The sequence below is a fragment of the Pezoporus occidentalis genome, unplaced genomic scaffold, assembly GCF_034315485.1.
Source record: "Pezoporus occidentalis ecotype Australia unplaced genomic scaffold, CSIRO_AGI_Poc_V1 ctg70, whole genome shotgun sequence".
NCBI classification, from domain to species: Eukaryota; Metazoa; Chordata; class Aves; order Psittaciformes; family Psittacidae; genus Pezoporus; species Pezoporus occidentalis.
Window position 1 is genome coordinate 1,352,968 of NW_026916053.1, and position 27,983 is coordinate 1,380,950.

At 46.2% G+C, this 27,983-nt stretch overlaps 1 protein-coding gene across 2 annotated transcripts; it reads left to right on the forward strand.

Moving 5' to 3' along the window:
- Window positions 1-517: 517 nt before the first annotated feature.
- Window positions 518-27,983, forward strand: SLC13A3 (solute carrier family 13 member 3). Of its 2 annotated transcripts, XM_062642321.1 has the most exons (13): window positions 518-675; window positions 10,496-10,761; window positions 11,109-11,272; window positions 16,017-16,083; window positions 16,784-16,969; window positions 17,878-18,003; window positions 20,345-20,440; window positions 22,207-22,311; window positions 23,316-23,413; window positions 24,639-24,751; window positions 25,079-25,240; window positions 25,583-25,720; window positions 26,378-27,983. In XM_062642321.1, the coding sequence occupies exons 1-13, from the start codon at window positions 565-567 to the stop codon at window positions 26,561-26,563; spliced, it is 1,818 nt and encodes a 605-aa protein (XP_062498305.1). In that variant the 5' UTR covers window positions 518-564; the 3' UTR covers window positions 26,564-27,983. The 2 variants fall into 2 exon arrangements, with proteins under 2 accessions (XP_062498305.1, XP_062498306.1); XM_062642322.1 differs by lacking the exon at window positions 20,345-20,440.

Sequence of the window (27,983 nt, forward strand, 5' to 3'; positions counted from 1 at the left end):
TGAACTGTCAAAAGCAATTGCAGCTCCCTGTTTTTCTCATGTTTTTGAGATTTTAATGATGTGCGTTCATACGCTGTTTCTGTGCATTGAGAGGAAATCTGTGAGGACTAACAGAAGTATTTAAACTGCTGCATCTGGGTGTTTTTTTTCCCCCAGCTATCACTATTTCTTTACATTTAGGTACATTGAGTCTGAGTTATTGGCACTGCCATTCGATAGCCTGCAGCGTCCAGGTGTTCAATCCGAATGAGCTCTTGTGATGCCGAAGTTTCTTAACCAATATCAAAACGTCTCCACCACGGAACCCCTGAACCCCTCGGGCTGCAAACGCTGCCACGACTGGGGAACGGTGATGGGGTCGAGGAGGGGGTGATGCAGGGAGCCGGTACAGGGGATGCGGACGGTACAGCAGGGCGCAAGGAGAGCACATGGGAGTGAAGCGCGGTGTGATGGGGAGGTACAGCGGGGCGGGGCGGTGGGGCCCCTCCCGGTGGGCGGGACGGGCGCGCTCCGGTCCCGCGGGATAAAGCCGGGCGGCGGCGGCGGGCGCGGGGAGGGCGCGGGATGGCGGCGCTGGGTGCGCTGGTGAAGAAGGCGTGGAGCGTCCGGCGGGTCCTGGTGCTGCTGTGCGCGCCGCTGGCGCTGGTGCCCGTGCTGCTCAGCCTGCCCCCCAAGGTACCCGGGCACGGAGGGGTGGATGTGGATGGAGAGCACCGGCCGCGGAGTGCGGGCACCGGGGCTGCAGCCTGGGGACACCCGTTGGGGCACACGGAGCAAGGGACACTGGCCGGGGTGCAGTGGCCAGGGAGGCTGCAACCAGGGGTCCAGGAGCACGCACTGGTGACACTGGCTTGGAACATAGACCAGGCTATAAATCAGTGTTATAGAGTGGGGGTGTGAACCGTGGGACACAGCCCTGGGGACATCGACCACAGCCATAGCGTTGGTGTCCTGTCCTGCTTTGCTGTTCACTGCTTGCCTCAGCCCCAGCAGTATCTGGTCCTGGTGAGGGTCACCCTGCCAGTTTCACCCTAGAGACCAGAGGACTGCCAAAGCCCACAGTTTGCTGCAGCTCCTCACCCTTCTGTGGCCACCTTAGAGTGTGAATGGAAGGGTGTCTTGGGGTTACTTTAACTTATTAGGGGGAAGAAGGGGTAGCGTGAACTGCGTTTATGTTGCTTATATAGACATTGGGAGGTGCAAGGAGCCTGCAGTTCAGAATCAGCTTGAGCTAAGTAGAACTAACCAGTACTTCTTGCTGGTACCTAGCTCCCTATTGTAGTTTTTATTGCTAGCGCTCAAAGGAGAGCTGGGGAAACAGAGGCAAAGCAGGTCCTTGGCCAGCATCACCCATTAAGGTGTTTGTAGAGCCTGGGGTGGGAGGTGAACACATGGAGCCCTGAGGCTGCCTGATGTTGCTGTCCCATCCCCTTTGCTGTGGATAGGGAGAGAGGGATGCTGCAAAGCTGGAGGTGTGTCTGCAATGGGGTTCAGGCTGTGGGGCTGGAAAATGCAGGGGAGCCATGAGTGGCACCTGCACTGTTGTGGGCTATTCTCGGGTGCCTTTGGTGCTGTATCCAGAGGCATTGTGAGAAAGACATTTGTGTTGTGCTGTAAATCTGGAAAACCTGACCTCCTGGTAAGTTTTGGGCATTGGGGGGTGTGCATTGGGCTGCACGTGAAGCAATCTATGGCAAAATCTTGGAGACTGGAGGATTTTTACAGGGATCCTGTATACACAGCTCTTGTGCACCAGGAGCCTCTCTGGGCCTTGGGTGGAAATCCACAGGGTGGTGGAGTCACTGGGAAATATTGTCCCATTGACTTCAGTATGGGCAGGATTTCACTCTTGCGTTCTGACTCGGGTCCATTTGAGAATAGCTTTGTTCGCACCAGAAAACAAGTGCTGATCAATACTTCATGATTATAGAATGATCCAGAAGCCATAAGGACACAAAGGTGGCATTTACTTCTGCCTGTGTAGTGCTTGTCAGGTGAAACCCTTATGTTCAAGGTAGCAAAATAAATCTCCAAATAAAAATATAGAATGAGCATTGCTTTATTTAATGGCACCATCTGTTAAAAACATAAACTCCTTGGATTTAATCTCCCTTTTTTCTGTTTTCCATTACTGGGTGAGTTCTTACTAGGAATATAGTACATACCTGCCTCAGAGCAGAAAGCACATTGCACAACAGATACTCAATTCCTTTGTGGATCCATAAATATGTAATTATGTGTTCATTTACAGTGGCTGTATAAGTGCCTTTGATTCTATTTAATAGTATCTTGTGTGACTTTGGCACTTGTAAAATGGTGAGATGTGGTTAGAGGGTGAGGGGGTGCCCTGTGCACTCACTACAGGGTTGTGCTTGTCCCGTGTGGTGGCCAGTTGTGAGAAACAACCCCGGGTGGACCCGGCGCTGTGCTGGGGGACAGCTCTCCACCTGTATTCGCTGTGGAGAGGCCCTGGCAGAGCAGACTGCTCAGCGATCTGCTCTTCATTTTCCATGGGCTCTCAATGTGTTACAGTTGGTAGCGTGAGTCTGGCTGGTACCTGCACTGGTCCCTGTCAAAACTCTGATGCTCGTGTTAAACAGTGCAATGTCTCAAACAAGCTCAACTACAGCTCCACCAAGTTCCCCCTGAGTTTGGCGTAGGGGTGGTCCTGTAGCTGAGCTGTGTCTGTTGGTGTTCAGGGGTCAGAGATTCATCTACAGTTTCAGCATGAAATTCTCTCAGTTCTTCAGCAAGAAGAGAAGCTTGCTATTGCATCAGCAGGGGATTAAGTTCTGACGTCTGGAGCCTGCTTGAACTGCCCTCTGCAGCCTGAGCCGCAGGGGGCTCCAGGAGGGGAATGGAGCAGGTCGTGTTTATAACTGTGGTGTAAAAACACCAAGGAGGAGGAACAAGTGAGGCTCAGCAGGTGGGGATCTGGGGTGGTAGAGTTTGGGGGTTATCCTGATGTGTGATGAAAAGTGTGTGCCCTCAGCTGCACCGCTTGGGTCAGATGGTTCATCCTAACACAGGACTCGAGTCCAGCCTCGTGCTGTCCTGGGCAGCCAGGTCACAAGAGCTGCTGCAGGTGTTCAGCAAGCTCAGTCTCGGAAGAAATGCAACAGACTGGGCTGCTGCTGGTATCACTGGGAGGCTGTCCCAGGAAAGCAGGCTGGGGCAGGAGGAGGTCCTGGATGCGTGCAGTAGCTGGGTGTTCCTGGAATGATGCTAGGAACCTGGATGTTCCTAAGTACTTGGATATCTGGAGCATGGGAGAGTGGGATGGGCTGGAGAGCCTGATGCTCCTGCTGGAATGGTTCTTGTGCTGCCTTGAAGGGTGTTACAGAAACTGGTCGCAGATGAGGAGCAGTGATGCTCAGCCCTTGCTAGTCTCAGGATGAGGTTTCCCTTGTGGGAAGGTATCTTACAGGTGCCTCTGCAGTACTTTCCTGTTCTGAGGATGCTGAAGTCTGTTCCCACCTCATGTTAATGTTTACCTTCTCCCCACTGGGATACTTATCAATTTTAATCTCTAGGGGGACTGAAGTCATAAAAAAGCCACCTGAGCTTCAGCTTCAAGGGCGGCGTTTCACTTGGACATGGAGACCAAGAGATCATGACCTAAATTTCATGTAACAAGGAACCGCAAATAGAATGTGGCTTCTTGGATTAGCATGTACTTCTCTGTGACTCCCTGTTGTCTGGGTGCAATGGGTTTTCCAGTGAAACCTGCACATAGGTGACATCTCTCTGGGGACAAAATCCCGTGAGAAAAATCACCCATCGAGTCTGGCTTTGCTTACTGCTTATGAACTCCAGCATCCAAACCTACTATTAAAGCTCCGGTCCACTGTCACCCTGCATGGTTGTTCTCCAGATCTTTGCACGAGTTCCTTCACAGAAGGCCGTATCAGGGCTGGCGCTGGTGCTGACATTCCATTGATAGCTCTTGGTTTTATTTGATGACCTTTGTAGGTTGCAGTTGTGTAGAAGGAGGCTTCCCTAAGTGGTTTTGTCTGCAATCTCCTTTCTCTTGAACAGAGAAATGAGGTCCCTGCTTTGTGGATGGGTTTTCTGGGACCTCAGGGTGTACTCCACAAACCGTGGCTGGAAACAGGGACTCGCATCTGTCGCATAAACCAGCAGGAGGAAATGCTCCATGTGGAGCTGCTTCCCAGGAACAAGTTCCCTGCCCGGGGTCTGTGTGTCATCTTCCACACTGGTTGCTGCTGAAATGGCTGAATATTTGTGCCTTGAGTGGAAATGCCTGTGACCCCCCCGTGCTTGGAGGGCTGTGAATGATTGCAAAGAGCTGGGGCAGGGCAGGAGGGGCTGGAGGAACTGCTCTGCTGGAAGGGACATGGGGGGCACTTTTAATGAGCTGTGCAAAGAGCTTGTTCCAACAGCTTCTAATGAACTCAATGTCTACAGCCTCTTGGCTTGGTAACAGCTGAGGCAGCCAAATCTGCTAAAAGGAGCTCTGGGCAGGCAAATAGGGCCCAATGCCTTCGGAAAACAGACTTGACTTCCTCGGTGGCCATAGAGCAATTTAAAATTAACTTGGATGTAATGAGGCCTTCTGGTCAGAACAAGGAGACTTTAAGAACTTCCAGAAGAGAAATTACATTGCTTGTGCTTGAAAGCAAGGACAATGAAGGCATTGTGAGGAAAGGGGATAATGCAAGTGGGGTGGTGGGCTGGGGGTATGGTGTCCTGGGCTGGAGGGCACAGCCGGAGCACAGGCAAACAGGTAGCAATGAGGAGAGCAGCCTGGCAGGTGCAGTAAGTGTGCCTGCAGCCCGAGTATACATTTCGTGCACAAAGTCCATCTCTGCTGTGTATGCACTTGGTGGTTTAGAAAGGCCAATTCCACAGAATGGAAGCAATGGTCAGTTAAGAGACAAGAGGAAGAGCTTCAATGAGGATAGAGCGGTGATAACTTGAAGTAGGGTGACCACATCTTACCACGTGCACTGTGAGCTTCAGTTTAGAGAGAGGGGAAGGCTGGTGAAGAGCAAGTTGGCACAGAGAGGATGTGAAAGCAGCAATACTTGATGAGAAAGGGAAGTTAACAAGAGCCAGTGTTAATTGGAAGCTAAGAACCATACAAAACATGAAACAAAGTGTGAAAGAATTGAGGAATAAATCCCTGGGCAGGGTGTCAAGCTTGATGAGCCCAAGTGTGTAGCAGAGGGAATATGACCCGTGATATTCTGTTGCCAGATGGACAATGCAGAAAAAGCCATATTTGATGAAGCATTTTTATTCTGTACTCAGGGAAGTGTTCGTATTCCATGAGATGTCTCATAATGTAGTATTTTTATCGTGGTAGGAAGTAAAGGCAAACGGGAATATTTGCATCCAACCCAGGTTACTTTGAAATCTGCAGGTTTAGGCAACTTCCATGCAGTAATTTTTGAAGAGCTGCCTGAGGAGTTTTGAGAACCAATAAACCAGGTGCATTTCTACAAGCCCCAGGGCGGATGGAGGTGACCAGGAATGCTGCCACAGGTCACGCTGCTCTGGAGTCGCTCTTGAGAAGCAGATGCCAAAAAAAGGCTTGAGATGGCAACATGTAATCAGCTGAACACAGCTACCAGACTGGCTGCCACAACCAAGAAGGTTAATGTGGTATTTGTGTGTATGGAGTTGTGCAAGTTGAGCAAGAGCAGTGAGGGACTTCCAGGCTTCTATTTGCTGAGGCGGTGGCTTTCACCAGGACATCTTTCCAGTCTGGCTTCCACAGCTCGGAAATGGCTTTGGCAAATTAAGAAGTCTCATTCCAGGTAAAGGACTGGAAAACAGACCATGTGGTGAAAGGCTGTAGGAGCTCAGCCTGATTCTTTCAAAGAACAAAAAGCCAAGGAGTAACTTGATTGCCTCCTTGAAGGCACATCCATCCTGAGCAGAGTTTGGCTAAGGGTAGCCCAGGCTAAGGCATAGAGGAGGAGCATCTAAGAGGATCTAGAGGGTTGAAGGTGGCAGATTTGGATTATCACAAGGTAATTTTAACAGTGAAGTTAATTCAGTGTCGGAACAGGTTACTAAGCTTGTGGTGGGTTCACCATCACTGAAAATGTTTCCTTTTTTTCTGATCAAATGTGGTGGATCTGTCTTAAAACCAAAACCAAATCCTGATGCTTAAATGCAGATACAAAAGGGGAGCTCTGTTAACCTCACACAGGGTGTTAAATCGTCACACTGGTGTTTTAGCTTCGTCTTCAAACATTCATGGACTGTGTCGGATCTATTGCTGCCTCCAAGAGAAGGTGTGAGTCTCACACCTTTGAGCCAGTGAAGGTTTTACGTAACATGCCCATTTCATTTGTGTTGTTAGTTTCCTGTGTGAACTCGATCAAATTGCTCTAAGCTCCAGCTGTGCTGTTTGTAAAATAAAGAAGATGATTCTGTTCTTCTGCCAACTGCAAAATACTTCCAGAAATATTAAAAACACTAAACAAATACTGAAAATACTAAAAGTAATAAAAGTGCTTGATAAGCTTTGTGTTTTTAGCCTAACTCCAGAGCAAAGTGCCTCCCCTGAAGCTCTTGCAGCTTGTGCCCCTGTGTTACTGGCCCCTTTCTAGCCACTCCGCAAATACCCAGCGGGAGCAAAACAACTCTGCTGGCAGGAAGGCTGGTAAACAGGGCTTGGTTTACCTCCAGGTTACATAATGTTTGCAGGAGCTGGGTTAGTAGACATCAGATTCACGTATGCATCCCATTGGAGAACAAGCAGTGTGAGTGAGGTGGCCAGCAGTACAGTCACAGATGCCATGTGAGGACAGTTTGCGAGTGAGATGCTGAAAGCCACATTCTTGTACTGAGTAGTCCTGAGTATTGTAGATGGGATGTTTCTCTGTGATAGTAGTGGGATGAAAGGGCTTGGAAAGATCTGGTTCAGCCAGAATATCTCTTGGTATTGTTCTTGAGGTCCTGGAGGAGCCCTGTCACCTTTCTGCTGCTCATTTGCCTGGTTGTACTGCAGAAGGGTGGTGAAGGAGCTGTTGGGGGTGATGAGGCTGTGATGGCCATGTAACATACAAAGGCTGATGGAGAAACCCCAAAGCTTGTCAGTGCCAAGGTAGAGCTTCTTCCAGTGCTGGGTCTGTCTCGTGGGGAGGCTGTGGGTACCAGGCAGGCAGCACTGGGTTGCCCTGGAGCTGCCTGGGGCTGGTGGAGAACAAGGTCCAGCTGAAGCTCCTGATGTCCCATTTCAGACTGGTGTCTTGTGCATGCCCATGTCTTCTTGCTATGCCTGGGTAAGCCAGATCTCCTTATCTGATCCATATTTCCTGCCAGCACCTCCTTTCCCTGGGGCTCAGCATCTGCCCTTTCAGGAGACCTCCTGCTCCCTCCAGCTCTCCTGCCCGTAGGAGACTACCTCGTGGCTTGGCTTCCGCTGCCATAGTTCAGCAGGACCCCAGTGTGGAAATTCCCCGTGCTTTCAGTGCAGAGAAGGCAGGATCTGGAGGGGCAGAGGTTGTTCTCAAGGCTCTTGAGCAACAGAAAGGAGAGCTGCTGCAGCCCAGAACCACCGAGCACTTCCCTGGAAATCATTAAATGGTTATAAAATTAACCCAATCACAAGACCCACTTTAAAGTCCGCATGTGCTACCATCTTCCCCCGGACTTTGGTAGACTTATGTTGAAAAAATAATAAGAAAGATGCAGGGAGGTGAGAGAAGTAGGAATCTGACAATGACACAGCAGAGGGATCAAAGATCATGTGGGGCTGATGGTGCTGCACACAGCAGCAGATGCAGCCTAGAACATCCCTGGGCAGCCCTGGTCATCTCCCCAGAAGACCATTGTGACATTAGTTAGCATTTATTGTTTGCATACTGACCAAGCTTGGGAACATTAATAAATTAACATCTGCAAGTTACCTTGAGGCAAAAAACCTTCCAATTTTATAGAGTTTATTTCAACTTTATTCATGTCTTGAATGTTCATTTTATTCAGGGGAGTGCTTGCTCCAAACCAAAGTTATTCTGAAGTGGTTGTATTTGGGTTTTGTTCAATGATGGTCCTGTCTTAAGTTAAATACTTGTTTAATGTAGGTGCAATTTGTCATCTCTCTATATAAAAAATTGATAAGCAATGCTACAGCTTTCCTTTCCAAGTGGTTTGCTGTTGATCCTTATAGGTTTGTGGTCAGATCCATATAGAAAACACTCCTTTCTGCCCTGTTTTAATTTTACCCCTTGGCTTTTGATCTTGGATGAAGATTGGTTATTAGATTGATGCTGTGTTTCATTGCAGTGTTTTCCAGAACATTTTCCATACACCAGAGAAGAAATATCCCTTACTTCTAATTAGTCTTCTAAATTGTCCATCAAGTCAATTAAAGCCTTCACTGATAGGTTTTTCTATCAAGGCTTTGTTAAATGTTTTCAGTTGCTCTACCCCTGTAAGAGGCAATGTCTTTGTTTTGAAGTTGACTTTTTTGCAGGAAACTGAAGAATATTTTTCCAGTGGGAGGAACAAAAATGATTTATACAGCATTTAGAGATCACATGGAAAAGGGCTTCATGGGAGCAAAGCTATTTCTTTGGTATAAACGAACCAGAGTAAAGAGAAACCGTCAGTTGCCACGGGAATGAAATCGCTAACCCAGTGTGCGAACGTTTTGAGCCATGATTCTTTATTTTTGCATATTTTGGCACTGCCAGGTTTGTTGCTCTGGTCCTGCTGCTTTGGAGGAAGCAAAGCCATGGGGAGCTCATGGGAACTGCCAGGTGCCAGGGCCGAGCTGGGAACATTAAGGTTTTACTTCACACTATCTCATATGTCATTTCTCTGGGATCTAAATTAGGACTGAAAATGGTCTTTAAATCCAGATCTTGGGAACTTCACATGAAGCGTTGGCTCTGCTGAAATTGATGTATTAAAGAAATCAAAGCAAATTACTCCCAGTTCTGTGGTATTTGCTTCACCACACACTGAAGCACTTTAGCTTCAGTGGAGCTTTATTAGCAGAGCTGCTTGTGAAATCCAAGCCTGAGTGCTAAAAGCAAATCAGAATCTTGTCATTCTATTTCAAACTTTTCAAACGCTCACCTCAGGTGTATTGAATGATAAATTGGCTTCACTTTACCCTGCTTTATGCACTCCTCTGGGTGTTCAGGGTAGATTCTGCTCTTTAGCTTTCTCAGTAACTGTGGTTATTTCTTCATCCTCGGTTTGTGGATGTGTTACGGGGCTGATGCCTGCTGTGGGAGCTTGGGGACAACCACATTCAGCTAAAGGCTGGAATGAGTCCTTTGCAGATGCCCAGGCAAGTTGTGGTTCTGCTGTACCTGTTCTGATGCCTTCCTGCATGCTCAAACAGTGCAGCTCAGACCACATTGTCCCCAAACTCCACACTGTTCCCAGCCCATGCTGTTCCCAACCCTGCAGGGAGCAGAGCCATCATCTCCCTAGCAAGCCCAGCCCCGGGTGCAGGGAAGGAAGCTCCAAGCGGAGGGACAGAGGTGCCTTTGAGTACCAATTCAACCTGTTCAACAAGCTGGAAAAGAGTTGTCAAATAAATAGCTCTGTGGCTTCCAAATGACTCTCGGGTGTTATTTATAGTGCTGTGGGCGCTCTGCCCCACAGTTGCTGACAATATCCCTGTTCAGCCCTGCCATGACCAAGCCCAGCTCCACACTGGGCTCTCCTTGTCCCCCTCCTCCCTGGCTCTTCCTCTCCTGGGACTGGAGCTGTTCTCCTGATGTCTTTCCATCACTCACTATTTTGGCCACAGCCATCATGACAAATGGCTCTGGTCTAGTTTGTGCCTCCTGGATGGATGAATGAGTTCACACTGTGGTGTGGGGGCACTGGGTTTCTGCCAGCCTTGGCTGAGGCTGGAGTGATGCTGGGCATGGGTGAGTTCCCTGCCCTCAGGAAGTGGTGTGACACTGGGGCACCTGATTTACTGTTTTCTGTGGGGACTGGGATGGGTTGCCATGGAAAGGTTTCTCACAAATCTCTTAGACCCTAATACAAGAAAAGGCAAAATCTTTGTGTGCTTCCTGCTTGAAATGTGGGGACTTGATACATCCATCTCTGAAACTTGTTTTTCCATAGTCATGCAAAGCATGATCTGTGGAATTCGGAGAGGAAGCACAAACGTTGAGTGTAGCAGGGCCAGATATTGAAACGGTAGCTGCAGTGCCTGCTGGGGATTAGCACCCTACTTCAACGTGCTGGGACAATTTCTGCTCTCCAGAGCTTCCTTGGTTGGTACGGCAGTGCACTGCCACCCTGCAGCACATAGGAAGCTCAGGCAATCAAGGAGGATTTGGGATTTGCTGTGGTCTTGGAGGATCAGGATAAGTCCTGAACCTCTGTGCAATGTAGGGAGAAGGTGTTGCACTTAATGGAAGTTATCTGGGAGAAATGCTGCATCCTTGAAGGAGTAATTGGTGCATTTGGCTTGTCTCAGTGTCCCCAAGTGAAAAGATGTCTCTAATGCCGCATGTCTTACTGTTTCTGTCTCCTCCTTTTGCAGGAAGGAAGATGTCTCTATGTGATCCTGCTGATGGCCCTGTATTGGTGCACGGAGGCGCTGCCCTTGGCTGTGACGGCGCTGCTGCCCATCGTCCTCTTTCCCTTCCTGGGGATCCTCCCCTCTAGCAAAGTTTGCCCACAGTATTTTTTAGACACCAATTTCCTCTTCCTCAGTGGTTTAATCATGGCCTCGGCCATTGAGGAGTGGAATTTACACCGCAGGATCGCGCTCCGGGTCCTTATGTTGGTGGGAGTCCAGCCAGCCAGGTGACTATGGGAGCAGGGGGTTCTCCATGGGGAACACGAGCTACACGAGGCTCTGCTCTGGTGGGCTGCCATGTGGATGTCTCCCATATCAGGAGATTGTCCACACCACCTTTTCTCCAGCTTACTGAGTTTATTCACTGTTTGCCTTTGCTCAGAGGCCAGCGGAGCACAAAGAGGATCAATTGATTCAGCCTCCTATATGTGCTCCATCCAGTTACAGGATAGTCACAGAAGTCCTTTTTGTTGTTAGTTTTCCCTCTACAGGAGCTTTTTGTCCTGTAGCTATAATGTATCAGAGAACTCACCAAACTGAAGAAATTCAGCTTTTCCTTTTTTCTCTCTTCCAGACTAATTTTAGGGATGATGTTGACAACGTCTTTCCTGTCCATGTGGTTAAGTAATACTGCCTCCACTGCTATGATGCTTCCAATTGCAAATGCAATTTTAAAAAGCCTCTTTGGGGAGAAAAACACATCTAAGGATATGAACAGGGAAAATGAAGAAAACCAAGGTAATTGAGACAGGGCAGTAGCATAAGCCAGCTGAGTTCTGCCCTGCTGCTGTCTGCCCCATTTTATTGACTCCACTGGCACAAGTACCAGGTTTCATAGCTACAGCTTCATCTCAGTGCTGATCCCATTTTGATACACGCTGTATTACCATGGTGGAATAGTATTGGCACAAAAGGGTATTTTATTCTGCCCTTCCTCATGTCATGCAGGAGGCAGTGCTTATGAGCTGTCTGGAAAAGCCATAAACCTGCTGTTGGCACAAGTTGAAGTTCAGCTTTGTGGGCAGGGTGGTGATGGGATAGTCAGAGCTAGGGAGGGCTGTAGATAGTAACACCTGGGGAGGTGAGTGCTGTCTAATGGTGTGGCTGCAGGGACAGGCGAGGGACTGACTAGGCAGTGAAAGCAGAGCATGGGTGAGGACAACAGCCCCTCCATGGCTGCCGTGTGCTTGTGGATAGGTGGGTTCTCCTCCCATTTTCTTGTTTGTTCCCCCATGAAACTGGAGCCTGAGCTAGAGGAGGACAGAAGGGAAGGCTGGCAAGTTAAATACCCATTTCTAAAGTGCTTTGTGATTTCCCAGCTTGATGTTACTGCTTGGTGGTGGTCTCAGCAGGCTGTGGACAGGCTGGGGCAGGGGTATGCAGTCAGATAAGGTCTTCCTCTAACCCTCTCTTCACAAGTTATTTACCAGGAGTTTGGGTTTCTGTCAGTCAGTGGTGAGAAACAGCAAAACAGAAATGAAGTCCTCTTTGCAGCTATTGCTGATAGTTGCAACAGTAATCATGGCTTCTCTTTCTTGCTCTAATTAGTAATGAACTCCTGCTGTGATTTAAAAGCAATGGCTTTTTGGTTCCCACTGAGTCCTAAGGCAGAAAAATGAGTCCCCAGAAGAAGACTCAAACATGTGCATACTCTAATAAAGATATAATTAATCATTCATCATTAATGTCCAGCAATCATGAGATATTTTCACTCCAGGTTGCTTTATCACATTTGCTTTATGAATTTTTGGCCATTCACATTTATTAAAATCAACTCCACTGGTCTTCTTGCTATAATTTCTTCTGTAGCAGCATTGTGCTTTGTCAGTCTGCTTTTGACCTTCTTGACCCCCTCCTCTGAAATGATTTGACTGTGTGGTTGTGACTGTAAATTCGTTAGAGTTTGCGAAGACACAAAATCAAGACCCCCATTGTCCCAGACATTGGCAAGCACAAAATTAAAGTCCTTGGCTCACAATGCCAGAGTGGTGAGAGGAGCCAGAAAAGGCAAGGGGAGAGGCATGCAAGTAAAAGAATGAATAAAGCGATGCTTTTGCAAATATCATGTCATGGTGTGAGATGTATTTTTCTTTTAGGTAGAGACTTATAAAAGTAATAAACACAAGCGAAGGAGGAGTCATTTATAGAATGTACGACATCAAAGTGCAGGAATGTAGGTTTTCTTGTAGACTTTTCGTTTGAACTTTAGTGTCCCAAGGTAAACTCATTCTTTTCTGAATGGGTGAGAAAAGCTGAGTTCCTTGAAGGAAGCCCTAAACACGAGTCAGTCAAAAGCAACGAATTTGACGTTACACTTAGGAGCAGAGACATGAAGGTGAGCTTTCTGCAGGGGGGATCCTCTCGGTTGGGTGTCCTCTGCGGTAAGGGCTGGTTGCAGATCTCCAATGGGACTGTTATAGTTGTTTTTTTCAACAGACCTGAGGAAACCTGACTAAATGTAAGGAATGTGCTTTTGAGAAAAATGTATACTCCTTTCAGAGCGTTTTATAATCTAACTAAATTGTAATGTGCGTTCTGAAAAAGGCAAGCAGATCTGTTAAGGGGACTGTATGTGGAAGCAAACTTTTACAATGGCATATGGTCAGGTCATTTTGCCAAACTGCTTGGATATGCTTTAGTAACACTGTAGGAGTGTCCAGGATGGGTGGCTAAAAAAAATTATATATTAAAGAATATGTAGCATGGAAAAGAATTAGATTTTCTGAAGAAATCTCCAGTATATGGAACCACTTTTGTGAAGGGCTTTGCTTACGCAGTGCCAGAATTAAAGTGATGTCTCTGATCAGTTGCGCACGCTTTCTTGCTGATGAGAGAACCTCAAGGCTGCAATCACTTAGGTCCATGCTCAACCATGTGGACAGCGTGTTGTAGATCAGTGAATATTCGAATTCTTGTGTTGCTGATAGCTAAAACTTGGTGTAGTGTTTTGTTCATTTTGACGCCGTTGGCTACCAATGCAAGAATGCAGTTAGATGAGCTTTGGAGGCTGAAGTCTTGGCTGGTTCTGGTTGATCGAAGCAGGGTTATAAACTGAACACCTGCAGGCTTTCTTTGGCTTCTAGAATTTTCCTTTTGGAGGTGGGTTATAAAGTCTGTACCATTCTGTCTGACATCTCCAGCAATAGGGGTGAGTCAGTCTGGAAGCTGCAGTTCTCGTGAGCCTGTCCGTCCCTCCTGCTCTTTGCTTGCTGAACCCATCATGGGCAATATTTCATTTCTCTGAGAAGCTTGAATATCTCCAGGTAAAAATTACAAGAAGATGTTTCCATCCTTTTTTCCCTGCATAGAGCATATCTTTTGCAAATTCAAGATAAACTGCAGTTGGTGGTGAGGTATTTTGTTTGGTTGTAGACCTGGAAACGTTGTCTCTAGAGGGGCAGGTGGGAAATACGTGTTTTTGGACACCACTGTGTGGTTTGGCTGTGTAACCCAAGCCTGAGCTGGCAAGTTATGGCCCCAGTGCTGCTGCCTGCACCTGTCAGTGGGTGGAAATGTTCATTCTCAGCCTTTTCAACTTTTTAGAAACAATAAAAATGTCATTAGAGCCAAACTTACCTAAGACAAGCCTTTCTGCCTCTAAGGTATACAAGGTATTGGTTGAATTGGCCAATTACTTCTTTTACATTCTGCTCTGTGAGAGGTCTACAGCCAGGTCGGACCTCAGTGATCTTTGTCCTCTTCTGATTTATGGACCTGTAACAATTTTCAACTCCTTTTTACAAGTTTCATAGGGGAAGCTTGCAGTAACTCCGGCTTTCCTTTTGCAAACCTTCCTGGAGAGGTAACTCATAGATGGTCCTGGCCAGATGGGGTGGAAATGTGGGCTTAGCAGGGAAAAGAAATGTAATAATGTGGAGTGGTAGAATGCAATATGTGTCTTTGCAGACCCAGCACTAGGCTTGAATGTGATAGCAGTGGTAAGAGGTCTTCAGCAAGATGCGTTGGAGGATCAACAATCAACCATGGGTTAATGTTCATCCTAATTACATCCCTCCATGTGGCATCGTTGGGATGAAAGCTCAGCGTGTGCATCCAAGCCAATTAACTGCAATTCAGTAAATTAGCGATGTGTAAAACATGACTTTGCAGAAACCCTTGGTTCACTGAGCTGGAACGAGCTCTGTGTCTTTGGTGCACACATAAGCCAGTCCGGAGACTTTGACCACTGGCTGCTCTTTGTGCACTGCTTTTGGTCTCTAGTGTATATACGGGCCTGCGGAGGGGTGCAAGGAAACCTGGGGACTGCTGGGGTGGCAATACTAGGAGCTGGGCTCTGCACACAGTGGTCTGTAGAGCCGGGGGTGATGCAGGGACACAAGCCTCTGGACCCAAACCAAAGACCCTAAGGAAAGGCAGCAGGGCTGAAGGTGGATAAAACTCACAAAGGGCTCCATTCCTGAGGAGGAATATGGAAAAATGGGGTTTAATAGCACGCTTCTACTCCCAACCTAAGGAGGTTGAGCCATGAGCCAGGAATACAAATGCCACAAGCCTTAGTATGAGATCTGGTAACACAGAGCAATTGTGTTGCATTTCTGTCTTGATTTCTGAACTGTCATGTTCATGTGTGTGTGTGGTAGAGTGGTGTGCACTTCCCAGTTTACTGCCAAAGACAACATTGGTCTTTCTGGTCAAAATACATCCTTTCCTCAAGTGCTCCTGCATCCTGCTTGTGTTCCCTGTGGTTGGTGATACGGAAGATGGATGATGTGTGAAATAGGTGGGAGGGTCCCTGGGAAATGGGTATGCAACAGGTTCCTCCTGGGGTGGCCCTAAACTTGTGTTGAGGACTGGTTGCTCAGCCTGCAGGGTCTGTCATTTATAGAGGGGATGATGGGCTTGGGAATGGTCCTTGCTGTTGGGGTGGCTTTCAGAGGACCTGGTATGAAGCCTAATCCTTGGTGTGTCTCACTCTTGCCTGTATTAAGGGAATTACAGCTTTATAGTGACTTTGTACTAGATGTCTGCAGGGGGTAAAATTCTCATCCACTGGGGCTGTTGCTCTGTGGCAGGGAGTGCTCCTGCTGTGCCTTGGGGAATGCGCCTCACAGATACATTGGGCCCAGTAGTTGTTTTGTGCTAAAAATGTGCTATTGTTAACTCCCCCCAGCAAATCCCAGCCCAACCCCATGACTCAACAAGGGACACCCCAGAACTCCTGCTTGTGTTAGAATATCCCAGAGCCCAACCCTTGGCAGAGAGTAGTAAAAGGACCAAGTGCTTCTGGTTGTTGGAGGAGAAGCCTGGGGGCTGTGGTGGGATCAGAGTCATAGCAGGAGGAGATGGGCTCATTCATCCCCACCAGGAGCTCCTGACCCTGTCCCTGTGGCATGAGCCCGCCCTTGGTTTGCACAGCCCCTCCTCTGTAAATAGCAGTTGTTTCCTCCATTCCTCTGTTTGGTTCAAGGAGAATTTTCTAGATGCTTTGAACTGTTTTAAAGTCCTCATCTTTCTTTTTCAGCATCTTTACAGCAGAATAAACTTTACACTGTACCAACTGAGATGCAGTTTCTGGCAAGTACTGAGGAGTAAGTTAACTATAAAGTTTGTATTAGAGAGTTGAGAGAGAGGATTATCCCCTGAGTTAGACCACCTTTTAGGAATTTGAAATTCAATCATTGAAATGTTTTGATTTTTCCAAATGTCCCAATCACTAGCGGCCTGATGATAGAAACCCTCCTCTCTGTGTCCAGCATACCTCTGCATGTTCAAATCATTGCAGAGATTTTCCAGCCACTCCGAAATGATAGCCAGAGGTGGGGAATTGTGCCTTGTTTTTCTCAGGAACATCGTAAGTGTGATGTGAAACCCACCAGGATTTACACACTGGTGATGGTCCTGCTTTGGTAACGATGGGAAGGAAGCGTCTTTTCGGGAACAGATGTTTTCTTCCTCTCAGTGCTATCAGTTTATTCCTTTTAGCTTTTAGCAGACCTGTGGACTTAACCTTAAGTGTCACAAGTTGCAGAGGGGCTGGGCAAGGCATGTGCACCCTCAGCTCCTATGGATGGGTGCTGGGGGTGTTCTGCCCTATGCAAGGCTGCCAGTCCTACATGGCAGTTCATCAAGTAGACCCCTCTGCAGCAGTGAGTGGCTGAGGTGTCCTTGAGGACAGTGTTAGTTTGGATTGTTAAAAAGTGGGAATTTTCCTTCTGTCAAGGCTCTGAAGTGGTTGCGCTGTATTTAAACCAGGGCTTTCACCGGATTCTCTTTTGGACTATTTTAAAGCAAAGACCTGACGGAGGAGAAGGAGATTACCAGTGATGCTCTCTCAGACTTAAAGAAGGAGGAAGAATACAAAGCAAATATATGGAAAGGTTTCCTCATCTCAATCCCCTACGCGGCCAGCATCGGAGGTACAGCAACACTGACAGGAACTGCACCAAACCTCATCCTTCTGGGGCAGCTGAAGAGGTATGGGAGGCTGTCCTGGAGAGCCTTGTGAATCCTGGAAAACAGGGACATGTTCTCCATCCCTGTAGGAAATTCCCTTCTGTACTGAGAGCTGTTTTGGAAAATTCATGCCCTTTCAGAACATTTTGGGAAACTTTGTGAGCTGATAAGATCAGGGAGTGGTTGCATCAGCCTTAGCTGTAATAAGAAGGTTCCCAGCATACCCAGCCAAGCTGTCAGCCAAACCGGTGCATATGTGCCTCACCTCAGTGATGCTCTTAACCCCATTGAATTTAATGGGACTTAACTCCACGCTTGCAATTAATCTCGTAACTGTTTTGATAGAACAGGATGTGTAGTGTTTTGTGAGCAATTATATCTACTGCTGTATGGTGGTAAGGAAAATAAGGAGCCCACTGCTTCTGGCCTGTTTTCTTAGTCATAAAATATGCCCCTGATGAACATAGAAACAGATTTATGCCAACCTAAGTGCCCACAGGTATTTCTTAACTTTGCTGGCCTCTACAAGTAGTACATTCAGTCTCTCCTGGGCATGTGCAGCATCCCTATAAGGTTCATGTTCCGACTTTCCAGCAGTTATTGTAGTAGGGTTTAACCCTGGGTGTCCAGGAGTATTATTGTATGAGAGCATCAGCCATCTGGAGAGAGGTTTTCAGACCTTCCCTTGCAGGCTTGCATGGCTGGGCTGGGTGAGCTGGGTGGGAGGGTTGCTCCACCACAACACTCCCCAAATCTCCTAGTGCCCAGGTTAGCCCAGATCACTGCTGATGCACACAGAGGAATAGTTTTGAAATGCTCACCGGCAAGTCTGTGGGATATTTTGCTGCTGATTTTGGATGTTTGCTTACCAGTAAATTGAAGGGTTGCTTTCCCATCTTGCATTAACTTGATTTTTCCCGTTTGCTTAGTTATTTTCCAGAATGTGATGTGGTGAACTTTGGTTCTTGGTTTATGTTTGCATTTCCTTTAATGCTGGTTTTTCTTCTCATGGGATGGCTATGGATCTCCATCCTGTATGGAGGAATTAACCTGAGGTACGTTTATATTCCCTATATATATATGCGCATAGTCTGGTTCCACTGGCATTGTGAAATACGTGTTCTTTATGATTCTCATACTAAATCTACTGGTATCACCCAGGATCATCTCCTAGTTTTATAACTAACTTGAGGACACTCATGGAATAACAGGTCTACTTTCAAGAAGCTGGTGTGCAACAGGAAGGTTTTAAAATATCTCAGATGTGCTTTAAGTGATGTCCACAGAGCATGCATTATACATTCATTCAGTTAAACTTAACAATTTTAAAGGTTGTTTTACTGCCTGACCTGGGCTTGTGGCAGATTTTCATTGACAGAAAGCAAAGCAGGATCAAACTTTAAAGGCCAGCCTGAAACCTTGGTTCCCCTGGAATTAGTAGCAAAAATCTCCTAGCACATAAAAGAGACAGGATTTTTTCCTGAGGCAGAAACTTGAGTTTGGAACAGATTAGTTCACAACAGGGCTTAATTTTACAACAACATGTTAATCTGTAACCGATAATAACATGTTTTTCCGGCAAATCTTTGCTGGATACATGCAACCCCTAGTGTGCATTACTTAAAATAATTGCAGCATTACCATGCTGGTTTATTTGGAGCCCTTTTTCCCTCTACGTGTTCTCATACGTGATAGTAACAAGCTCACAGACTTGCTTCCTCCAGGGACCATACAGAATTTGTAATATTTTGAAACGTAATTGTTATTTTGAGTTTAAAATGCAAATAGAGGGGGAAAGGGGAAGAGAGAGCAGGTGTCCAAATATTTACATTGTCTCAGAGACAGGGAAAAATCAATGGGAAAGTTTCAATCCAGAAAATGCCAAATACCGGTCCTTAAATTGCTTGTGGGGCTTCATGGGATGCTCTGTGGGATGCTGTCTGCATGCTGCTCTGGGATGCTCTCTACGTGCTGCTCTGGGATGCTCTGGGATGCTCTGCTGGCTTGCAAGCTCTGCATTGCGTGGCCAGGGCTTGTGCAATGCAGAGCCTGAATTCCCATGTCCTATGGTGAGGGCTGGGGCACAGCTGTGGTGACCAGCCAGCACAGATCTGGATGGTCAGGTGAGGGAAAAGGTATCTGTGCCTGCCAAAGCCCCTGGCAAAATGCAGAATTGCTTTTGTGCTTGGAGAACGTGATGCTTTATGTTTTGTTTGGCTCGCCTCTGTCAGCACAAAGCCTGGCTTTATTGGGATAGCCGGGCCAGCAGAGATACCAGTATTCCCCAGTGGCAAGGTGCCTTGGAAGAGACATTGCAAAGCTGCACAAGTACAGATGGGCTTCTAAAGGAGTCTGTTGGGCTGCTTCAACTGTAACAAGGCAGTGATAGCGGCTGGACTTCCCACGTGGGCAATTCATTGGTGTCTGCAGCACAGTGCGGACAGGTAGACGTGGCTCCAATAATGGCAGGTTGTCTTTGCTTGCATCCAAAACACGTTAAGAGGTTTACGTGTGGGCTGGCTGAGCTAAGCTGAAGCTGCTGTTACTAACTGCCCCCCAGAATAAGAAATTTAAGGGCCAGGTATAGCTATTTGAGGTCAAGTGTTCATTCTATACCATTAATTTGTATAGAAGATCCAATTACTATATCCCGTTGAAAGAGTGAATGAATTAAGGAAGCACATGCACCACAGGGCCGGATGGGTGCACTTGATGCAGAAAGTTGGGTTTGTAGGTTTAATCAAGGTCACAGGCAGGGTTAGAAACTGGGTTCAGCGTCATGGGATGTGGTGGGAGATGCAGTGTGAGGTATGAATATACCATTTGTATGCACATCCTACAAAGGAGCAAACTGTGTGCAGTCAGTGTGGCCAGGCTAAGAGGCTTAGCCAGGAGCACATTAACATTCCTGGCCAGTTAGAAATTCCTCACATTTTTGTTTCTCCTCAGCAGCATCCTGGGATCACCCAGGAAATGGCAAGTGACTGGAGAAATGAAGGGACAGATTAATTTTCCATGTCACACTCTTCCTAGTTGTTCTGCCCAAGTAGGAACTGCTAGAGATGAGGAAATCCGGCAGTGCTGGGACTTTCTTTTGGCAATCACAGCCCATGCTGGAGGAAATAGTTCAGAATATAAATCAGAGGAAAATTCCTAACTTTTGCAGGGTCTCCTTTGTGTGAATGCATAGAGAAAGGATATAGAACATAGGGCTTTCTTGCCTTTATCTGCGTCAGAGACCTTCATCATTAGTCTTTATAATCTGAGAGAATGTAAACTGTGCTGCCAGAGACGTACAGCTCTGAAACTGGAGAAGTACATAGCAACACAACTGACACAGTAAATGCTGTGTTTTCTGTAAGAAGCATGTAAAAATGTAACCATGTTTCTTGGCAGGGGCTGGAAAACAAAAAAATCAAATCTAAGAGAGGATGCAGAAGCCCGAGCCAGAGAAGTGATAAAGGAGGACTATCAGAAACTGGGTCCAACAAAGTGAGTCATAAAGTTGGGACTGAAATGAAGAAGTTATCAAGTGGGTCTGGAAATATCCTAAGAGTGGAGGACTGGGGGAAATGGAGGGTTTTAGAGGAAAATGAAATACACGTTTCAACTCGGGGTGTTCGTAACCTGCTGATGTTTGCTTTTTGCATGCTCCAGCCTCTTCTCCTTCACTAACATGAATAATTACAAACAGCAGCTTGTTCCCAAATCTTCTCAAGATCAAAGTTCGTATTATAGACTGAACTCATGCTGGGCTGTTTAATTACTGCTTATAATTTTTCTGTTCCAGGGACAGAACCAGTCCTGTGTGCATTATGTACTAACCAACACAGGCTGAATATTGAAGGCTTGTGCATACCTGTTCTGCAAAGCTGGCAGCATTTGCTGAAAAGGCTGGTGGATTATATGATAGATATGAATCATATGGATTGTAGATATACCTTAAGAAATCTTAATAGCTGCTCAAAGAAAGCACATGAAAGAAGTCAGATCCATGTCATAGAATGTATTATTTTTTCTCAATAACTCCTTCAACTGCATTAGGTGAAGAAAGAACAAGAGATTTTTGTCTCAAAGGTCTTCTGGAAAAATCTTGGTGCAAATTGCAATGATGGGGATCCTATTTTGGAGAAAGCAACCAGCAGGAAGAAACTTGAGTTTTAGACTTAGGAGAAGTGCCAAAAAAGGGGAAAGCAGGAAAAGTTGAGTATCTCTAGGAATCAAACCCTAGCTATGTCCAACCAGCCACCAGTATTCTGGGCTGTGAAGGGCTAGTGAAGGTTTTTGGGACTGTAGGTCTTATCCTTAACTGATCTGTGGTTCTCCATCTGTGAAATAATATCTTCATACTCACGGCAATGCTGTGAAGAGTCAGTAATGTTTGTGTCGTCAAACATCATTATTGACATTGTAATTATTGCTGTTGTGTGGGAGATGGAGTGGTTCTTCAAAGGCAATTGTCTGTGCTGCAAATGAAAGAAATTGGTTTATTTGTTCCATTCAGTGCATTATCGAGCAGCCTGCAAAATGTCTCTAAAAGAATCAAAGTCCCACTTTGAGGTCTAGGAGTGAGGAAGTCCATTAAGCCATGCTCTACTAATTTGATTAGCAACCTCATAACTTAAAATCAGTGCTAGTGGTCTCTTCCCAATGTTTAAATGCCCTTTCTTGTGCTTGGAGAGATTTTAAACAGTGTTTTGAGGACTTGTCTTGGTTAAATCTTGACTCCACTAGATACTTAGTGAATAATATTGCCATTTACCCTGCTGTTTGTTGTGTGCCTAAGGAATACTGTTTAGATTTTGACCTTGAAGAAGTTTGTTCCTGCTGTCTCATACATGATTTAAATCTCAGGCATCCTTTTACATTGCTTGAACTGGAATGAAACCATCCCTAGCTGACTGTACGTTAGGGACATCCCAGAGGGCAGTGGTAAGAGGAATGACTGTGACAAGCTGCTTGGCCCTTCCTCTCTGCCTCACCCAGAGGCTCAGCCTCACGTATGCTTCTTGTGACATCTGAGCATTCTGATGCCCATCTTGCCTCTCCTTAATGTTTTCCAATAAGAGATTATTGCTGGCAACTATCAATATTTGCAAATAGATTTACCATCTATTCCAATGTTTCACTGTAGTTATTTCTAGAAAGCCAGCCTAACTTCTCACCCAAGCTGCTGCAGCCTGAGCTTGATACTTGTCCTAGCCTAGATCCACCCCTTTAGCATATCAGTGTTCTAACTGCATTTCTTTACGTTTTAGGTTTGCAGAACAGGCAATTTTCTTCCTCTTCTGCATGTTTGCGATCATGCTTTTCTCCAGGGATCCCAAATTCATTCCAGGTTGGGCAAGCTTATTTGCACCAGGGTAAGATTTTATTCTCATTCATTCCACTGTCCCACTTTTCAATAGCATTTCCAAGTTGCTGAGATTTCTGGGTTTTTGATGGTGTTGCTTAACACTGTTACTCAGGTTTCCTGAAATAAGTTAAACTGAGCTTCAAGTAGCAGAACCAGCTTTATTGTTTCTGTCTCCTGGAGAAGGTACATGAAGCCTGGTGGGAAGTTGGCAGGTGTCTATCTGAGGCCATCCCATGGGTTTTAATGCTGGGAACACTGTTTATAGGTACATTTACAGTGAAATACTGAGTTCTTTATACAATCCAATGGTTTCAGTGGAGGCTGAAGAGAGATGGCAGGAGCTGAGCCTGAGTATTCTGTCTGTCTGGCAAGTTTGTCTCTGCTGTCACATCCACACCTTGGGAAGATGAATGGATAAAGCAGTTGGGTAATGCTGAAGTTCAGAGAGGGTGGTGTTATTTCTTAACAGAAGAGACCTCCATAGTTCGGTGTTTTTTTTAAGTAAAGCCCTAGCTTAATAAATGATTCCTTAATACAACAAAGTAGTTATGGACTTTTCCCTCATCAGTTAATAGCTCCTTACATTCAAACACATGCTTAAGCTCTTTACTGGATGGACCCTGCCTTTCACCTTAGTGTCTGAGCGTTTTGCAAAGAGCTCATGTAAGTAGGATAGTCCGAGCTCTGCCTCTTCCTGTCTGCAGCGAGCTGTGGAAAATTGTCCTCACAACCCCTCATGGACTGACCACGATTCTGCAATCAGAAGAGCCAGAGCAGCAGCATGGTGGGGCTTAGATCTAGGTTTGTCCACTTGTAGGGCAGTTTTTCTAGAGGGTTCACAGCCCATTGTAGAAATGTAGCTCGGCAGGGAATTAAAAAGAAAAGAACTGTGAACAACAAGTGTTGTTCAAACCTGATGGAAACTTGTAATCTTCTTTGGCAAATCCCTGTTCTCATAAACTTTGTAATTCTACAGGGTTTCTTACAAGTGTTTCTGCTGCTTTTGGACAGGTTTATCTCGGATGCAGTTACAGGAATCACCATTGTGATTATACTGTTCTTCTTCCCTTCGGAAAAACCTTCCTTCAGGTGGTGGTTTGACTTGAAAGGTGAGTAGGAATGAGACCTCTCCGGGCTCTGGCAGGGCAGGCATGGAGCAAGAGCCAAGACTATTCCCCCTTGGACCTGCACCAGCCCACAGCAGCTGCACTGGCTTGAAGGAGCAATGTGATCCTACAGAAGCTTTTCATCTGAAGTGCCAGAAGAGGTTTGGCAGTTGCTGCTCTGCTGCTGGCTGCATCAGTGACTCAGTTGCTCGTGTAGCTGTCAGAGATGATGCTGTGGTGGGTTGAAGTGAACTGAAATCGGTGTTGATTTACCATAGCAGACCTGATTGTGAAACAGAGGTTTGGTTGCTGACACCCAAACAGCTCCTGTCCCTCAATGCAGGGCATGAACCTCTGAGAGGGCAGAGCTGGGCAAGTTGTCCACACCTGGGGGCCCTTCCTTATTTCCTAGGTGATTTAGAATTGAAACTCCTCAAGCCCAGCCACTCCAGCAGGTTTTGGTCCCAGGAGTCCTTTGAGGTCTTGGGTTTTTCCTCTTGAGTAGCACTGAGATTCAAACTTTAATTCAAAAGCGACTTGGAATAAGAGGTGGTCTTAATTTTGAGATGCAGTTGCTGAAGGTCCTTTGTGGATGGTGCAGTGTAGCCTGGGTTCTATGGGAAATGTCTGCTCAGAGTTGTGCATGTTTATTGTGCTGTCTATATGTAGGAAGATGTTTAATCAGGCCTCCTCTGGATAAAATGTGTGCCTTTGTCCAACAGAAAATTACAGTCCCATTAGTGCATCCTTCCATATGGCAGAGCTCACTCCATCGTGTATTAAGAGATGAGGCTTTTAGGGGAGATGAGCTTTTTGCTGTAGAACTCACTTGCTGTTGAAGAGCAAGTGGAAAATTAATAACATCCTCTTCATTCAAATGGTAGAAAATTTCCTCCTTCCATGGACTCCCATCTGTTGATGACAGTGTTTAGGTTTGACACAGAGAGCAATTTAACCTGATATTAAATGTTCCCTCAAGAAAGCCTCAAAGAAAATTCTTAAGTGCTAGAATTTATTTTCTTTCATTTTTTCTTTTTAAGATCTGATATTAAGTTAAATGATCTTTTTATTGTGTAGCTTAAGAGACTCCATGTGGATATTTTGTCAGCAACTCATGGTTAGTGAGCTTCAGCACTGATGTCAGGCTCAAGATATCATTCTGTCAGATGATGACTGACGTGCTCCCCTTTGGGCTGATGTTTGACATGGGGGTTTTCTCTCTGTCTAGCACCAAACACAGAGATGCAGCCCTTGCTGACTTGGAGGAAGGCCCAAGAGACGGTGCCCTGGAACATCATCTTGCTTCTTGGAGGAGGCTTTGCCATGGCAAAGGGCTGTGAGGTGAGGCCTGCTGCAGATGCCATCCTGTATTTTAGCAGGGTGTCACTTGGGATTCTCATCTGGCTCTGGGAATTTTGTCTCTGTGGAGTCACAACACTTGAAGGACACGTTTCTCAACTCCAAGTGACAACAGTGTGCAACAGATCATTAAGGAAGTTAAGAGGTCTTGCAGCTCCTTTCAAACTGCTTGCTGGTAAATGCCCTGAGGACATTGCACATAGGTGAAGGTTGTATGTAATTTATAGTTCTAGGATAGGATCAATTCACCTGCAGGACAGGAGACACAGGAGCGCTGCTCTCCAGCTTGTTTGCTCTCTCCTTCTGCAGGAGTCTGGTTTGTCTGTCTGGATAGGAGGCCGTCTGCATCCTTTGGAGGGTGTACCACCGCCCGTGGCTGTCATCCTCATCACGATCGTCATTGCCTTATTCACTGAGTTTGCCAGCAACACAGCCACTATTATCATCTTTCTACCTGTCTTGGCAGAGCTGGTAAGGTAGTCCCATGGCAAGACCAGCTTTTCCTCTGCTCTCCTCCTTGCCCTGCCCCATGGAAGGGCAGGTTTGTGTTGTGTCTGTGCTGGGACAGGCACTGTGTGGTTCTCCTGCTTCTGGGCTTCAGGTACTTGGATGTCCTTGGGAGCAGCAAGTGCCTGTAGCGTAATGTGGGCACTGAGTGATAATAATCCTTCAGACATTGGCAAGATATATGGTTATTTATCACAGTATGGGATAGGGCTCTGCACAGTGCACTAGCTGATTGCGTTCTTTAATATATATGCTGGTGAGACTGAATCCCCAAGGTGCAATTTCTGTTCCTTTCTCTTTTTCAAGGCCATTCGTCTGAAAGTAAATCCCCTTTATTTAATGATACCAGGGACTATAGGATGCTCCTACGCGTTCATGCTGCCAGTCTCAACGCCTCCTAACTCAATTGCATTTTCTTCTGGACACTTGATGGTCAAGGATATGGTAAGTTCTTTTAGATACAGCAAGTGCTGAAAACAGCCTGAGGGGAGTCTTTAAAAAAGGGGTTTTCCAGATTGTTACTAGTTCAATATATAGTGAAGTGTTCTCAGCAGTGTTTGAAGGCACAGGGATTTGGAAGGAGCCTTATGAAGTTTGGCTCTGTGAAATATGGAGCCACTGTGGCTCCAAATGTTGGCAAAGATAATCTTGAATGTTCTCATCATCTTACAGACCATGCTCCCATGCCTGTTAGTGTACACAGCCCAACTTTCATAGGTTTCTGGACACTGGAAAAGTTCTCCAGCTCAGTGAAATAAAGCTTAGGAGTAAAATTAGGTTCAGTCCCAATCCCTGCTCACATTCCTGAGGCTTAAACAGATGTTCATGTTTTTGATGGATCAAAGCTTGTTGAGCATCTGCAGAATGGCCTTTGTGGCTTAAGAAAGCCCCCTTAAGATGTAGCTAATATTAACAGCAATTAAACCTTCCATTTTTATAATGTTTATGTTCAAATAGCTTCATGCTTCACACGCTGTAGATATCGTGGAATCATAGAATAGTTGGGGTTGGAACTTACATAACTTACACAGAACCATAGAATAGCTGGGGAAAGGACCTTGCAGTCTAAACTCAACAGTTCTCTTTGTATTTCTTTTGTAGGCAAGGACTGGGTTGCTCATGAATGTTATGGGAGTTCTGCTTCTTAGCTTGGCTATGAACACATGGGCCAAGAGCATCTTCCAGCTGGGGACCTTCCCTGCATGGGCCAACATCCATGCAGAAAATGCCACCACACCCCTGACAGCTGTAGAAAATGTCACTTTAAGTGCACTAAATAAAATATGAACAAAGCCATCCCCGGGGAAGGACTCACTCACTTAGGACACGGGCACTGGAATCATCAGAGTATGCGCAGGAGGAAAGCCGCGTGGCTGCTGACACTGTGTGGGACCCTCTGTTTTAATTTTATGTTTAGAAATACTGGTCAGTGTCACAGCATCCATTTGTTGTTTTCTCTGAAGATCTTTCCCCACCTTCCACAGGTACCAATCAGACTCTTCCAGAGTCCGTCTCTCATAGGTGGTTGTTAACTGGACAACCCTGTAAGTGTCGAGCATCTTTGGGTAGATGCTTCTTCCCCCATGAAAGCTGGCAAGCTTTGCCACTCTAGCTTCTGATATCCTACCTCGTTTTGGAGAGTAGCCCTGGGAACAGGGTGGAAGCAACTGGATTATTTATGTGCAACCCAATGTGAGTGGTTGTATCAGAATCTGGCCGGGGGAAGGTGGCACCGCTGGGTGCTTCTAGCACTGTGTAAAGGATGGGGTCTCGTTACCATCTCATGAGTAATTCTGTCATGGAGGATGAAGACTATTTGTGTGCGAAGGGATGATTCAGGAGATGTGTTGGTAGGACTTGGTGCATTACCGCATACTTTGGAAACAGGAAGGAAATAGTTTGTTTCCAAACATGTTCAATGTTTTGAAAACCTGGGACAGTAAATTGCTGCCTGGTTCTTTGCACTGAGTGTGCAAATGGGGGCTTGGTACCAAATTAACTTCTGATGTAACTCTGGACATCGGTGGTGTTTCACCGTCGGTCAATGTGGCCAGTCTTAGGTTTGCGAGACTGACTCACTCATGAGCAACCCACTGAGTCACAAGTCAGTGGACAAGTTGTATTGGAGTATTATTGACATTCTGAAAACCACGTTTTGATTCTTAGCTTCTTTTTAAATCGGATTGCTCGGGTACTTTCAATGAAAGCATTGCGAATCGACTGTGATTTTAATCACCATTTTATCTGATTTATTTTTTATTTTCTGTAAGAATCTAAAATACATACTTTAAAATCAGTTTCAAAACCAATCAGTTACTGAAATAGATGGATTGAATGGTAAAGGATCCAATTCTTGGTTTAGGGAAGGTGAGTGACTAGATCCCTGTCCTGGGACCGATTTCTCTGATGATGTGCACTGGTGGAGCTGGCAAGGTGAACAGGCTGGGTGTAGGGATCCAGTGCAGCCCTCTGCTCCTGTGCTGCTGATAAACCCCAGAGCCAGGTGGGAGAGCTGAGAGGGTGATCCTGCCATGGGGGGTTACCCCAGGGTCGCAAGGGAGCCAGGACTCAGGGGGTTGAACCAACTGAATGTGGAACTTGAATCGGTCACCTTCAAAAAAATCCTTAACGTTCAACAGATACCTTAAGTTCAACAGAATCCTTACTGATTGTGGAAAACTTACAATAAAGCACGTTTGTTAGCATG

Bases quoted from the DNA above. Each gene is read 5' to 3' on its own strand.
- SLC13A3 (XM_062642321.1), top strand. From the start codon at position 565: ATGGCGGCGCTGGGTGCGCTGGTGAAGAAGGCGTGGAGCGTCCGGCGG. The intron at 16,970-17,877 runs GTATGGGAGGCT...CCGTTTGCTTAG, and splicing joins CTTCTGGGGCAGCTGAAGAG to TTATTTTCCAGAATGTGATG. The intron at 25,241-25,582 runs GTAAGGTAGTCC...CTCTTTTTCAAG, and splicing joins TACCTGTCTTGGCAGAGCTG to GCCATTCGTCTGAAAGTAAA.